Source organism: Clarias gariepinus, chromosome 5, assembly GCF_024256425.1.
Source record: "Clarias gariepinus isolate MV-2021 ecotype Netherlands chromosome 5, CGAR_prim_01v2, whole genome shotgun sequence".
In the NCBI taxonomy this organism is placed as follows: domain Eukaryota; kingdom Metazoa; phylum Chordata; class Actinopteri; order Siluriformes; family Clariidae; genus Clarias; species Clarias gariepinus.
In genome coordinates this window covers 6,885,891-6,902,181 of record NC_071104.1, presented here as the reverse complement: position 1 = coordinate 6,902,181, position 16,291 = coordinate 6,885,891, and the positions used below count along the sequence as shown (strand labels likewise).

The following is a 16,291-nucleotide window of genomic DNA, read 5'->3' as shown; positions in this document are numbered from 1 at the left end:
TGCTGCAATTCATGTCAATATTTTAAAAGTTGTTCATAACAAACTCAGCTTTGTTGAAGGTCGAGCGGCTGGACACTTTATGTCTCAGGATGGCCTCATGTCTGTGTTTCCTTCTGGCTCTGTCTTTTAGTTATACCATCACAGGTAGGAGCCGTGCTTGCACTCTGCACAAAATGTACCTTGTCTTAAACCATTACATGCCAAGGAGCATATCAAATAATCTCTCTCTCTCTGGCTCTCTCTCTCTCTGGTCTCCTAAAGTGAACAGTGTAAGGATAGGTTCCTTTTTGAGTCGGGTTCCTCTCCAGGGAATTTTAATGTATTTATTTTATTTCTCATCAGCCATTAACTCTGGCTTGCTTATAAGGGATAAACTTATATTTTGAATATATTTATTTATGGTGTCACAGAGGCGTAGTGGTCATCACTGTCGCCTTACACCTCCAGGGACCTGGTTTGATTCCCGCTTCAGTGTCTGGGGAGTGTGAATGTTCTCCCTGTGATTGGTGGGTTTCCTCTTAAATTCATGAAGACATGCAGATTAGGTTAACTGCCGTTCTCAAATTACCTATAGTGTGTGAATGCGCTTGTGTGTGTGTGTGTGTGTGTGTGTGTGTGTGCGTGTGTGTGTGTGTGTGTGCCCATTTGATGGACTGGCACCCCATCCAGGGTGTACCATGCGCCTTGCTTGAAGTCTAATGGGACAGGCTCCAGAACACACACACCCCCCCACACACACACACACAGGATAAAGTGGGTATTGATAATGAGAAAGTGAGTGAGAGTGAGTGAGTTTATTTGTATAGAGCTGCTTTACAGTAATCTTTCTACAAATAAAATACTGAATTACATTTCTTATGAAATACTCTATGATATGCGGAAGTCTTATTTCTCCCACTGTGTGTGTGTGTGTGCTGTACCCAGTCAGACAGTGCAGGCTGATGTGATGAATTCATCTAGACCAGGTCTAAACGTTAGGCGTGAACACCCCGCGCTCCCCCGCACATCTCTCTCTCTCTCTCTCTGTGTCTCTTTCTCTCGTTCTTCCTCTCAGCCAATCAGAAGCGCAGCTCCACCCCGAGCGCTGCCATGTGACTCCGGAGCGCACTGGAAACCTGCTGCACGCGCGCTGCGCGTCACTGTGGTTATAACGGGGAGCGCGGGTGGGAATGAAAGTAAAGTGCGCGCGCCTCGGAGCCCGGCGGATGTTACACCCAGACCGAGATATGGAATTGCCTTCTTGCTCCAGTTACCAGTTCTTGTTTTAATTAATTAATTTATTTTTTTTTTAACCTGGACTTCTCCTTTTTCTTCTTCTTCTCTTCATCATATAATCATCATCATCAAACAAGCTTTTCCTTTCTCTCCAGCATCATCATCATCATCATTCTCTTCTTTGGTTCCGGGCGGATCCGGTGCAGTTTTGCGCGAATAAACCCCAGCGCGCTCCATATGGGTCGCGGGAGATGGCCCCGTGTCGGCGCGTGATTTGGCCTCAGAGGGTCCTGCGGAGGGGAATCTGAGATGGGTTTCGCGGCGGTTTCGGCCACAGCGGAGCCTCGGCGCTCATGGAGCCGCGCGGCCAGGGACTGGCTCTGGGTCGCGGTGCTCTCTCTGCTCGCCACTCTGCCCGTGCAGCGCCTCCGCGCCTTCCCGTCTTCCCTCAGCGACTGCCAGACGCCCACCGGGTGGAACTGCTCGGGTGAGAGACGCGTATTTAAAATTTTATCTCATCTTTGAAAGGTTGCAAAAGTTTATACACGCACTATACTGGAAGTGCTGCGCCACAGCCGAGAGAGAGAGAGAGAGAGAGAGAGAGGACCGGCACCGCACCGCACCGCTCCGCACCGCACCGCGCGTCTCCATATCATCCTGCGTCCTGATCCATAATGGTTTCGAGACAACCATTATTCTCTTTCTTTTCCTACCTCTCCATGCGTTATATCTCATTATCTCTAATGCATTTCGCTGTCTATGTTATTATTCCATAGCACAGGCATAACAGCTTATCCAATTACATTTTACGCGCAGTTAGACACGCAGTATTTATTTTTTCTTTTCTCCAGCCTATCTGATTTCTTATCCAATAAACCCGGGCTAAATCTTGCTTACTTTTTAATCATTAAAAAAAAAAAAAAAGTGTATCTGTATTGGACAGATGTGCCATAATGTTGACTCTCTCCTAATAGACAATGCGGTTCGGGACACAGCCCTTAGAGTGCGCCTTATCGGAGCCAGGAAGGCACTTGACACCACTACCCTAAAAAACAAAAAGGATGCATGAAAACATTGTGCGCTTTGATACAGCAGTGATGCCGTGCATTGATATGATGAGGCTGGAATCTGAAGGCTTTAGGAATAATAAGGGTGCTGCCTTTAGCCCTTTGTGAGGGTTTAAGAAGTGTATAGAGAGTTAAACTCAGCTTGAGTGTTCGGTCAACACCTGCCAGTGTTCATTCTGCTCTGAGTGTAATTTTATAGCCTTTAATATAATCCCTGTTTGTTTGTACCACACCGGATGCTGTTTCACGCTCGCTTCGCTTTGCTTCCCCGAGTTCAGGGCCTTACTGATTAATATTCACAGGATTGTTCAACATAAGCACCGTTCTTTTTTCCCCCAGCAGTGCAAACCAATTTTAAGTTAATAAATGCTTTATTACAGTATAATAAACAAATAAAACAGGCTTGGAAATGAATCCATTAATTAAAAATTACAAGGCAGTCTGTAGCTGTTTTACATCAACGCTTGTTTGGGATTTGGACCAGAAACACTTTTTAACTCTTTAAATCTTTAAATCGTTCTGTTCATAGTGGCGTTTTTTTTCCCTCCTACACAAGATCATGTGCGTGATGTTTGCATGTGAGTCATGCTGTGAAATCATAAATTAACAAGTCAAAATAACAAAATAACAAACCACACAACTATCTAATTGTTTCTTAGAAATAACCCAGTGCGTTGATTGTCTGTTGTTGTTGTTGAGTGTTGTGAGTTGCAAGTGTTTCGAACAAAGGCAAACATTTGACTAAATGGATTTTCACATGATCTTATCGTTTTCATAGACAAAAAAACAGTGAATTCTAGTAGACAGAATAACGACAACAACTATAACAGTAATAAATGATTAATGATGATGGTTGTAAAGATTGATGAGGCTAGGTGCACTTACAACCTAAATATTTTATTTATTTATTCATGATTGCTGTAAAGTCAGAGTTTGAACAAATGTCATGTTTTCATTTTGTATGGTCAGAACCACCAAAAACAACCCTCACATATCTCCTATCCTCCATTTTGTTCTTGGAATGCCAATAAGTTCAAAACCTAAATTGCTTTGGTTAACGTTTGGTCTGACTTGGTTACGTTTTGGAATTGTAAAATGTCAATAAGTTTTTTAGAGGTTGAAGAAAGCAGAAAAAAAATTCAGGACTAGTCAGATTACAGTGATTCTGTGGGGAAATTGTAGGGATGCCTTATCTTCTGAGATTATATAAGAGAGAACAATACTAAAAAATTGTTAAAAAAAAGTTTTTTTTTGCAAAAAATCATACTCTTTCATGTAGCGGTTTTAACGATAAGTAAATTGTCAATAGTAACGCTGAGATAAAGAGTAAAATATGGGATACTGGGTCATGATGATGATGATGATGACATCAGTAATGAATGATACAAGGTTTTTCCATGTTCCTTACTGTATATTATTATTTTATTCTTATTGTTTTGAGCTGTGCAGCAAAATTGTAATCTTTGTTCACGACCATTTTTGGGGTCAGGTTCGCCGCATTTTTGTACACGACTCCAAAAAGGTCTTGAAGCCAAGTTTTTTATTTTAATTACCAAAATCATTTGAGCACAATTGCAGTGTAATCATGCATGTAGCTTCAACTTTGCTGACCAAAGGTGAGTGTTTAAAAGGCCTCCTACATTGGTGAATCAGCCTAAGGGCGAAGCAGTTAAAAGAATAATAACTAGGACACGGTCAGAAGTCGCTTCACTTGATGTGACTAATTTGTCGTAATTGAGGCTTTATAATTACTTAACACAGGTCCCGGTGACAAGGAGTAAGCAGGAAATGTGAAAAGCAAGCAAACTACAAGCCACAGAAACAAAGCATGGAGCAAATCACATCACTGATCTATTTGGTTTTTCCATAACTCATTCCTCTCTAGGTTGCCTTCTAAATAAAACAGCTTCTTAAAAACACTTAGGAATGAAAAAAAAAGAAAAAACTCTCCCTGTCCGGGACTTTATTGATTTCTACAGTAGTTCAGACATTGTGGTGGATGTATGATGCATTCACAGCCGCAGACTGAGCAGTGTTTGTGGAAATTTGTTCTCGAATTTAGCCGTAAAAGTCTGAGGTACACGATTTGCTCAGAGTTTATTCATTAACCGGGACAACAGTAAGCATAATACAGATTCCTGATTCAGTGAATGTGAACATATGGCGCTAATGTTCGCAAACTTGTGATATTACATTACCAGGACCCGGCTTGTTTGCTGCACTAATCCCTTAAGATTTGACTGATTTATAAGCAGAATGTAGTTAGATGCAGATGCAAAGACCTTCAAGTGGAAAATCATCTCATTTTCTTGTTTTCATTCTTTTCCCCAAATGTCCCCTTCATCTTGTTTTTTTTTTTGTGTGTTTTTTTCACACACTCCAATGCAGCCAGGCAATCTGTTATATAAGATTAAAGTAAACGTGGCACAATTAAGTGGCTAAAATCCTGAACATTACTTTTGTTTGCTTTCTGGATTCATTTGTCTTTTCAACCACTTCATTACGATTAGTATTATTATTAAAGTCGAAGTTCCTTTGTGAGATAAAACAAACCCTATCCTTTACACTTCCTGTTTTTCATCAAGAAAGCGCCATAATGCATTATACAGCAGTGTATAAACATCACCTGTTAAATATTTGATGCTGGCCAGCTTGTTTTTTTTAATTATTCACAGGGCTGAAACAGTGGCCTCGGGCAGAAAGAACAATCAGCCCTGTCCCTCGATACCTGGCTGTTTGGCATATGTATAGAACTAGCGGCTGCCAAACCTTCTCCTTTGACGCTGTACAATCCCAACACATCCAGAAAGTGGACAGGGGAAAAAAATAACTCAAAAGAAGAAAGAGCAAGCCAGTATATTCTTATTTCAGCATCATTCATTCATTTCCAATATTCTTTATTTTGTGTAGTGTTATGGAAGTTATCTTAGAGAGCTCAGGGCACAAGGCAGGGTACACCTGGGATGGGCAACACGCTTCCACTCACACACCCAATTCTACACTACGAACAATTGGAAAAGACAAATTACCCTACACTATATGTCTTTAAACTGTAGGAGGAAACCGGAGTACCTGGAGGAAACCCACAAAGCATAGGGAGAATATGCAAACTCTATGCACACGTCCCTGAGGCGAGATTCAGGTCCCCAAGCCTTAACGTGTCACCTTTTAAAAAATAGGGAAAATGTTTGCGTGATGGAAGAAGCATCGCTCTATCGACCCTCCATTGATGTCACACGTTCTTTTTTGATTTATTGTTCTCCAATATGTTGACCGGTTGTTGCAGTGCAAACCGATGCTCTATATCGAACACACACACACCCCCACCAGCAGGTTCTTCCGACTTCGTTTTGTCCCGCTTTGGCAACATATCATGCCGTTGGCTTTTTTACAGTGCCATAATGATGGCCATTCACAACTGAGAACCCATAATAGAAGAAGCCTGGAAGACAACATCATAATAAATTTTATATTCTGTGAAACAAGATGTGGATATAACTTGCAGGCACGAGGAACTATTTGGCATTCAAGCTCCCTTTCATGATGGTTGTTTAAGGAATCTAAAAATGTTTTCTACAACCACTAAAGCATACACATATTCAGAAAAAAAAAAAATCAACTTTGCGTTCCTGGAGTACATTACAATAGCCACCTATTTTTTTTCTCTTTTGTCCCACCTATCACACACTGCTATTGAGCAACGAGAACAAAGACCTGGAGCCAGCTAGTACAGCCTCGTAAGAGCTGCATAACACACGCATGGAGGACAGGGCTATGTGTCCTTTTCATCATAAATGAGCTGAAATTTGTCCACCGTTTTGCTTTAATGTTCACAGAAACACAATTGGCTATATGGCATTGGTAGAATTCAAAAACCTGACCTTACAACAATAGGGCAAACCTCTATCTGTTGCACCGCTCACAGGCAACGTTTGTTTAAGGAAACACAATAAAACTGTCACTCTCTACCACGATGTCAGTATTTCTTGATTTTCTTTCTTACTGTAGACTTTGACTTACCATCATTTGATGATATCAGGTCTGAAAATAGCCTGTAAGCTTCGGTTACCTTGAAACCAAAGGCTAAAAATGGTACCTGACATAACATATTGATATACAGTACTGTGCCAAAGTCTTGATCCCCCCCTCATTATGTCATATTAAGTAAAATTAAATGACGTAGATTAAACTAAGGAAAAGAGAACAAATGTTTAACTGTTTAACAGGCTGCAAAGTGCCTAAAGATACAATTAAAAAAATTATTGTTTATGTAGCAACACTCAGCATTTAGCATCAGCAGTATACCAATCACCATCCTGATCATCTGTCATCATCTCACAGGTCTCAAAGGTTTCTCACAGGTTCATGTCATAAGTTGTATATGCAACTGTAGATGCTTGAATGATTTATAGGTCATTATGTGGCTTAACAAACCAAAAACATTCATCTGAACCTGCTCAGGTACAGGGACTGGACTGAAAATAATGAGAGACATAAAAGTCCTGCAGGAAGCCTGGAGAACTATTCCTCAAGACTAGATTAAAAACACAAAAAGGTCTGGATCTTTAGATGCAAAATATGAAGAAATAAGACTTTTGCACGGTATAATGAGCTAGATAGCTAGATAAAAGACTAATGAAAACTAATGATTACACATTATGATTATCATGTTTGGACTTTCAGAAAAGAAACAGTTCATGACCAGAAGTTTGTGCACCCCACCACATACGTATGTGGTTTTGCTTTAAAAAGTTTGAACCGCACGTTTGGTATTTGCCTGTGATGTTGCTTTACAATTCGACTTTACTAAAACTACAAACCTATTCCAGGAGTACAATTCCTCCACTCACAAAGCGAGCTCTGTGAAGACTTGGTATTTGATGGCTGGAAAATGTGGAAGAACTCGAGAGTGCCATTAAATCACCACCTTTGGGATGAACTGGAAACTGGAACCTTCTTGACATTCAAACATCAGCACCTGAGCTTACTAATGACCCTTGTAGCTGAATGAACACAAATCCCCACAGCCACGCCCCACAATCTAGTGGAAAACCTTCAGAGGAGAGAAGAGCGGTGCTTATTATAACAGCAAACAGAGAATAAATCTGGAATGGCATGCTTAACAAGCAGTCGACCATCGTTTCAGTTTTAAGCTGTGGTGTTTTGTCCTTACACGACACGTCTGATTTTCCCCTGCACTTCAAGCTTAAAGTGAAAATACACACTACTTTATTAGCTTAGTAAAACTCACTCTCCAGCTTATGTGTAATGCAACAAGTGGTGGCATTTGGAACAAGTAACACACACTGTTGTTGTTGCCATATCAAGGTGTGGCACACAATCATGAAGCGTAACCTACAGTATGTAATTGACCTGAGTGAAATATTTTTGGTTTAATCTCTTTGCATGTGATGCATGTTTGCAGAGAATATTTTATGGATTCCTCTACCAGGTTGTCACATTTAGAAAACAGCTTTAACACATTTGTGTGATATACGTAAGGCAGTATTTTGTACTTTTTCCCTCAATATCAACCATGTATATTATAACAGGATAGTTATATTGACCTATTGTTTTATAGATAAGTAGCTGATGACCTGTAGTGTTATACTGTAGCTAGGCAGTTGTTGAGTGTGTTTTAGCTATGTGGATAGCTGATGGCCTGTACTGATATTGCTAGCTAGCTGATGGCCTGTACTGTTATTGCTAGCTAGATGATGACCTGTAGTTTTAAGCTAGCTAGCTGATGACCTGTAGTGTTTTTTCTAGCTAGTTAATAATCTGTAGTTTCCAGATAGCTAGGTCATGACCTGTAGTTTTAAAAAAGCTAGCTGATTACCTTTAGTGTTTTTGCTAGCTAGCTGATCTGATGACCTCTAGTTTTAAGCTAGCTAGCTGATGACCTGTAGTGTTTTTGCTAGCTAGTTGATAATCTGGAGTTTAAACCTAGCTAGCTGATGAGCTGCAGTGTTTTTGCTAGCTAGCTGACCTGATGACCTGTAATTTTAAGCTAGCTAGCTAATGACCTGTAATGTTTTTGCTAGCTAGCTGATGACTTGTAGTGTTTTTGCTAGCTAGCTGATAATCTGGAGTTTAAACCTAGCTAGCTGATGAGCTGCAGTGTTTTTGCTAGCTAGCTGACCTGATGACCTGTAGTTTTAAGCTAGCTAGCTGATGACCTGTAATGTTTTTGCTAGCTAGCTGATGACTTGTAGTGTTTTTGCTAGCTAGCTGATGGTCTGTAGTGTTTTTGCTAGCTAGCTAATGACCTGTAATGTTTTTGCTAGCTAGCTGATGACTTGTAGTGTTTTTGCTAGCTAGCTGATAATCTGGAGTTTAAACCTAGCTAGCTGATGAGCTGCAGTGTTTTTGCTAGCTAGCTGACCTGATGACCTGTAGTTTTAAGCTAGCTAGCTGATGACCTGTAATGTTTTTGCTAGCTAGCTGATGACTTGTAGTGTTTTTGCTAGCTAGCTGATGGTCTGTAGTGTTTTTGCTAGCTAGCTGATGACCTGTAGTGTTTTTGCTAGCTAGCTGATGACCTGTAGTGTTTTTGCTAGCTAGCTGAAGACCTGTAGTGTTATTGTTACTGTTATTGGACTATATGGTCTATGGAATATTGAACACAGTTGTTTGTGGATATGAATTAAGTTTTATTTTAAAACAAATATTGTGTTTCGTTAATTACTGACAGTGCTGCCATGGCTGGTTAAAATAATTAATTACACACCAAGACAGAAAAAAAAGTCTTAGAACTAAGACTGAAAAAAGAGTGATTATTGCTTAAAAGAACGTGATGTTAAAGTAGAATGGGTTGTGCATTAGTGAGTTTATGAAAGCATTTGTTTTTTGTTAAACCTTCTTGTCTAACCCTGCACATCATGTGCAGCTTCACTCACACCCAGCAGTCGAACCCCCCTGTCCAGCTACAGAGCGCTTAAATGTTCAATATGCATCGGTTCTCTGATCCTTTTACACAAGGAGGTGATTATTTTCTGTCGTTGCACAATCCACAGCGAGCTGGTCAGCGGTGCCAGGTTGGACATGTTCCCATCCAATTAAGTTCAACTTAATGAAGCTCTGTGGGGATAAACGACCTTGGGTAATTTCCTTTGTCTTCTCCAGGCAGGATTTTGATCTGAGAAGGTGTGTTTGTAATTACCCCATGATGGGTCGTAGTGCAACAAATTAATACTGACTGGACTCTATTTACAAAGTGACGTGAGTGGCCCAAGTGGCCCACATTCAGAAGACGGGCGAGGCAGTGTGTCATGAATAAGAAGCCTGTTAGAAAACAAGCCTGCCATTTACAATTGTTAGGATGTTTGACAATTGCGGATGTCTGCTTTTTGAAATGGTTGACGTTTAGCAACACATTATACTCATTTATTTTGGTTTAGTTATAATTGGATACACATGACGTATCAGAATCTAAATTTACAAATCCATGTGATATGATGAGGGCATAAACACCCCCCCTGTTTTATACCAGACACTGTTTACTTGTTGGCTTCTGTAATTATTTCTTTGTTTTTATCTTTTGACCCTTTTTTATCTGGTTTCTTTATTAGGGTTTTAGAGAAAAATGTCCAACCTAAATATTTATTAAGTAGCTTAGCCACACCCACTCAGTAAACAATATCGACATACTGTGGTGAGAGACGACTCCTCTTTTTTTCCAAGTACTGCAATTTAGAAGATGGGTTGCAAAGTGAGTCTTTTGTAAGGTAAACCCTCATTAGGGTTTTTTTCCCCTGTAGTTTAAGATAAAACTGCCAGCAGCATTCAATCTGTTTTCACTAATGTGTTTCTTGCTTAGTAATTTGTTCTGTGACAATCCATGGAGTCACTGTAACCTAAAACAATTAAGCAATGAGTAGGAGTGCTGTTGTGCTGAATATCAGTACTGACAAGTGTGAACTAACTAACTCTGCAGGTGAAGCTGGCCGACTGACCATAGTTAGTTAATTTAATTAACAGATGGTGAAAGTTGTTTAAAATTCCTACTGGTTCTACATACAGTATGTAGCCAAAGGGTGAGAAGAATAAACCATAGGGGTGATGGACAGTCCTGTAAATCTCATATGTTTCTTTTTATATTTCCACTTATTTTGCTCATTTTGGTAGTTTTATTATTCCATTTAAGAATATCAGCTCTGGTAGTTTAACTTCTTGATTGAACCTTAAATAGTGTTAAATACAAAGCTAGTTCACTGTAGGGTGTACAGTCCCTTGTTCCACACACCAATTCGTGCCATTGATCAGGGGTTAGAGAGGGATTTGTGATTCAGCCTTGTGTTAGAAGCTAGTTAACCGTGACACTGCCAACATGAACAGTTCAGATGCAATTTAGTATGACATAAAAGCAATTACTAGGAGACAACGTGTCATTTAAGATGCCATAACGTTATTAGATATGTTTTACTGCTTAAAATGCTGCTGTGACTGGTTTCTAAATGTGGGTTTTGGCAGGAAACTGCTCTCTCCTTGGTGCAAAACACTAAACTCCATATTAAAAAATACTGCTATTTGTTTTAAATCTAATAAATCTGTATATTTTCAAAAACACGATAAACATCAATCCATCAACATTGTTTGGGGTCAGTAAATAAGCAGTATATATGAATGTTCCTAGATGGATGGATGGATGGATGGAAGCATCAGAATGAACTGTCTCTCTCCAAGTTAAGATGTGTGTTATGCAATTGGAAAGCCCAGTTCTACCAACAACAACAAAAAGCAAAAGGAAAAGAAACATCTTTGCATTAGAAAAGAACATGCCACTGTGAATGTGAGTGCAGTCAGCAGTGTACAGCTGTCATTTTTATAAGCTCATTGTCAAAAAATCCTCTCTAGTCAGGATCGTCAAGTGATCCTTGACCAAGAAGATGAGAATTTTATACTCAGTAGAACTATAGCTCACATATTATGCCTCATAGGTACATGTGAAATTAATTTCACAGCAATTCTTGTTTAGGTTAACAACAACAGCTACAGTTAACACCAAGGCACAGTTCATTTTTGGTACGTGTCCTTGTGGCTCATATCTAAAAAATCTGTGGAGACTAATAGGAGGTTACAGGTTTATAACGCTTAGAGCATAAAAAAGTTGCAGGATATAATTTGCAGGATATCACCATCAGCTGAAAATATATTTGAACAAAATGTCCCTTGTGAAACATGTGAAGCAATGAGTTAACTAGTTTAAGTGTATATTTTTAATTATCCATCCATCCATTCATTAATCCATCCAGTTCTTTACTCTATTTATCCTGCGTAGCGTCGTAGGGAGTTTGCAGCCTGGGAACTACTACCAAGCACACACACTCAATCTTACACTATGGGCAATTTGGAAATGCCAGTCAGCCTTCGACTAACTGGGGAAACTCGGACTACGTGGAGGAAATGCATCAAGCACTATCACGGGAAGAATCCAACCCCGAGCCAAGGAGGTGCGAGCTGAAAGCTACTGTATAACCACTAAGCCATGGTGTCATGATGGTATTGTCTACAATTATTTATTGAATATTAATGAAGCACCAATATTCATATCAATCAGAGGACATTGTCACTTGCAAGCTGTTTAGTCTGTGCAAACCAAAAAAAAACTGAATAATAAAAAAGCCAGTGTGAAAGATTTGCCATTTTCTCAAGAAGATAGGGAGGGGCTCTTGCCTATCAATCACAGCCGACGTTAGCTCCTCGAGTGCCAGCTCATGCGTGGGCGGATGGGGCTTTATTCTTTGAGTGTGGTACGCCACCTCCTGGGGTTGCATGAGCAGCGGTCCGCTGGCTTTAAGTGCCTTGGAGCCTCATGTGCTTCATGTGATAGTCTTCACCCTCTTTGGTTCAGCTGTCGCATGATAGCGGGGACCTTACCGGAGGGTGGAATGGAATCAAACCGAATGCACAGAAGCACATAAGCCAGGCATTTTATTCTAGTCAGGGTCGCAGTGGATCCAGAGCCACATGCACAAACACACACACACACATCACACATTTCTACACTCATTCACATCTAGGGGCTGTTTAGTGTAGATCACCTCCTGGCATGTTTTGAGAGATGGAAGGAAACTGGAGAACCCTTTAGGTAAAAAAAAGAAAAGAAAAAAACACCATATCTTCATGAGTGAGATGGATAGATCCTGACATACTGGACATGCATGCATACTTGCATAAATTATTGATACTGTAGCACAACGCTGTTTGTATACATAATTAATATCGCTAAGGGGTTAATGGGATCAATAACGGAAATTGCTTTGCATTTTTCCTTAATGTTGCGAAATAGCGTACAGTATGATATATAAATATAGAGTTTTTTTCCGCTCAAAATGTCATTTCAGCTCAGGGCAGTGCATACGCATAATTTATGGAGAATATTTTCAGACCATAAATTAGAGCGCGATGTTAAGTATCAGTCCCCTTGTCTTCTTGTTTTTATGAGGACACGCACCCAAGAGGACACGGGAGATAAATGACAAGTGTATCGTTGGCTGTTTGCTTAGGGACAGTGTGACCGCAATGATGCTTAAGTCAAGGTTAATAGGTTTTGTGCGGTCTAATTATTTCATGCGCTTAAACTTTTAACAACGTGAATGGCGATAAGTGCACATTATATACTTATACACACCAATTATATACTTAAACTTGTGACTATATTTGGAAGGAGCGGCGTAGACGGTTAGCTGGACTTCCATTTATGTCGAATCTGATTATGTTGTTGACATAAAACTGAATAGGGTAGGGTTAATACATTCAAGTCAAACCAGGACTTTTTAGGACTTTTGGCGATCACAATGGGCTCATTTACATTAGTTTAACGCAAAGGTGGCCAATGTTAATTTACGTGTTAACATTTGAGAACGTTCATTTCTGTTGTCATTTTAACATGAGAGTCCATGGGGATTGAGTCAGTTTTGGAGCCTAGTGGTGATTCGAGGAAATGCACATTTTGGCCCTTTTGCATTGGACTCATTTTTCAGTTACCTCTTGACTGTAGTCAGTATTGTGCATTAATGGAGAGAAAGAAAAAATATATTAAGGTAATATTGCTGTAAGAAAGGCTATTACACACCCCTGCGTGCACATCATCAGCTCCTCAATGTCAGATACCAACTAATGCTCGAAAACACCGCTGGTTGTCGACGTGTTTCAGGTTGGATTTCGGAGAGTTCCGTCTTCATCCTGAGCATCCGATAGCTAAAGCAGGTTCGGTTGGTTGATATGAGCGCCATGATGGCTTTCCGTGATCTCCACTGCACTGACACACTCTCGGTTTCTCCTGCTGTCTGTGGCATGTAAATCTTCTTGCCTTGGACAGCTTGTCCTTATGTGATTCCTGGGTAATGAGGTGAGACTTCGAGAGTCCACAGCCTTTTGTCCGATAGCTTTTGTGGAATAATGAAATCCCTCCTCGCGTCGATAGGGTTTATTACAGAGATGTCTCATGTGCCGGGGATGATGAGATGTATTTTCAATACAGCAACCAGCGAGTCTTTGTGAAGGAGATATACTGAGTTTTTTCCCCTTTAGATAGCAAAATCAAAGGGCTTTTTACTGCTTTGTGGTTTTGTGACTTTTTTAATATGCATAATATTTCTTATTTATTGCTTTATATCTATATATATATATATATATTATTGGGGTTATTTCAGCTAAGATTTCGCTTTAATATTGTCAGTATGGCTTTATTACAATATGACGGGTCAGTCAGACTGACACAGATATGTGATAGATGGCAGCATTTTGAAGATCAGTTTCTTAAAATGAATGTCGGATTTCTTTCTTAAATCTTTATGCACGGCTTTTTTATATCGTTCGCCCAGTAAGGCAGCAGGACAAAAAAAAATTATATTAAATCTTGTCTACTTGTCTATTTTTAATAATATGCAAGAATAGTTTCCCAGTATCTTGAATTCCTGTTGTGACAATAATTAATGACGGATTAGATTAAGACACGTGCTTAAAAAAAGACAAATCTTAATCATCTGACAAAGCAATCTTATGTAAACATGACACTTCCTGGGTGTTAAGGGTTAATCCTGTGAATGAGTTACATGCATTTGTCCAGATTAAAAAATAAAAAAGTAGCGAAAAGCTGAAATATTAATGCTACTTGAACATTTAATCTTTTAATACAACACCATGAAGATGGTTTTGCCTGAATCCAGGATTATTCCAACTAAAGTAAATTAATTTTGTAATTTCTAGGATGAATTTTAGAGTTGCAGAACTGCACAGCTCTTTCCTCTGACTTCATTTTAAAGTGAAATGCTGCGCAGTTACATCATACTGTATGTGGTTCCAGGTAAACCTATTACATTTGTAATTCTATTGTTTCTCCATGTTTTGATAAAGAACACATTAAAGGACCCATATTGTACTATTCCTTTCGCTGTCTATGTAAATGAGGGAGGGAGGTCACAATAGGGAGGGCAGAAAAAGGGACAAAAAAGCAAGGAATGTTTCACACACACACACACACACACACACACACATTGGAGACCCATTTCAATGTCTAAACATGACTAAAGGGTGATTTGAGCATAATAAGTCTCATTTAAGAGATTATTTTCAGGTTTATACAGCAGGCAAAAATGTGTATTTTGATTAATTTGAAGTAGCTTAAATGAAATAAGTGTCATAACTTTCCAGATTCTTGATGTTCACTCAATCAGTTCACTCAGGAAGCCACCTGTGACGTCTTTGTTCCAGCAGTCTATAATAAAATATACTGATTATTTCTTTCTACATTGTAGATCAATGCTGAAGGCTTTTATCCAAAATATACAATAATCTCCTTAGAACAGTTGATATTGAGATGTATATCTGATACTTCTGCTCTGTAAATCCTTCATAACGGCTCTAAACTGAGGTGCTGGTTGTTAATTGGTGATTTCTGAGGCTGGTGACTCTAAATGAACGTCTCCTCTGCAGCAGAGCTCAGTTTTGGTCTTCATGAGAGACAGTTTCATCATCATGGTGTTTGATGGGTTTCGCAAATGCACTTGACACAATACTGTTCTTGCAAGAACTGTTCCAGAACAGCTGACCAATATTGTTCCAGAATGCAGAAAATAAATCCAAACTATTGACTGGTCCTTTATATAAAATGGTTTAGTTCAGTGTGCGTTATTTGCATTATTATCTAAAATAGACACGCTTAAGAACAGTTGATCAGTTAGGGACAAACCTTTGATCGCTAGTGCCTATTATCATACATTATACTTTTTACAGCATGTAAATACATAATGCATGGAGGAAGACTAACCCAATGGACAGTTTTATGATGAATGATAAATGCCCCAAAATTCACATAGATTTTTTTTGTTGTTGTTTAAAATTTAATAATAATAAAATTATATAACCAAGAAAGTAAAATATTAAATATTCTAGAGGTTTAATGTTCAGGTGTCACAGTGGCTTAGTGGTTGCTTCTGTCGGGTTTGAAACATGTTCTCCTGGTGCTTGATGTGTTTCCTTCTGGGACTCCGGTTTCCTCCCACAGTCCAAAGACATGCAGTGTAAACTGATGGGCATTTCCAAATTACCTGTAGTGCAAGTGTGTGTGTTTGTGCCCTGTCATCCTGCCTTGTACCGCAGCGTACCTGCATATGTTCGAGTTTTTACAATTTAAATAAAGTAGTTTTGCTCACACTCTAAGTTGATGTAGTTGTATTAGTAATAGATTGTTTGTTATTCGTTGTTTAAATAACATCAAAAGTTAATGAATTACGTCCGAGATACCAACCACGTTCTCCTCGTGAGGGTTTAAAGCTTGATCAGGATGCGATCCAGAAAACCGACGTCTCTCACTCGGTCAGTACGTATTCGGCTTATCTTCCCTCTCTAAGATTTTTGCATGAACATGAAAAAAACTCATGAAATGCTTTTTAGGGACTTTAAAGGTCCAAAGACATATCAAAGTTTTTTTGTTTTTTTTTCCTTTGCCACTTACAGTATGGTTAGTAACAAAGCGTATTTATGCAAATTTATGCAAAGTGTAA

General features: G+C 39.3%; 1 protein-coding gene across 2 annotated transcripts in view; it reads left to right on the top strand.

The window, feature by feature from the left end:
• Nucleotides 1-1,158: 1,158 nt before the first annotated feature.
• tmeff2a (transmembrane protein with EGF-like and two follistatin-like domains 2a) overlaps nucleotides 1,159-16,291 on the top strand; it is a 115,472-nt gene continuing 100,339 nt past the window's right edge. For both annotated transcript variants that reach the window (XM_053496824.1, XM_053496823.1), the window contains exon 1: nucleotides 1,159-1,702. In XM_053496824.1, coding sequence (XP_053352799.1) covers nucleotides 1,525-1,702 — 178 coding nt within the window. In that variant the 5' untranslated portion in view covers nucleotides 1,159-1,524. The remainder of the gene's footprint in view (nucleotides 1,703-16,291) is intronic.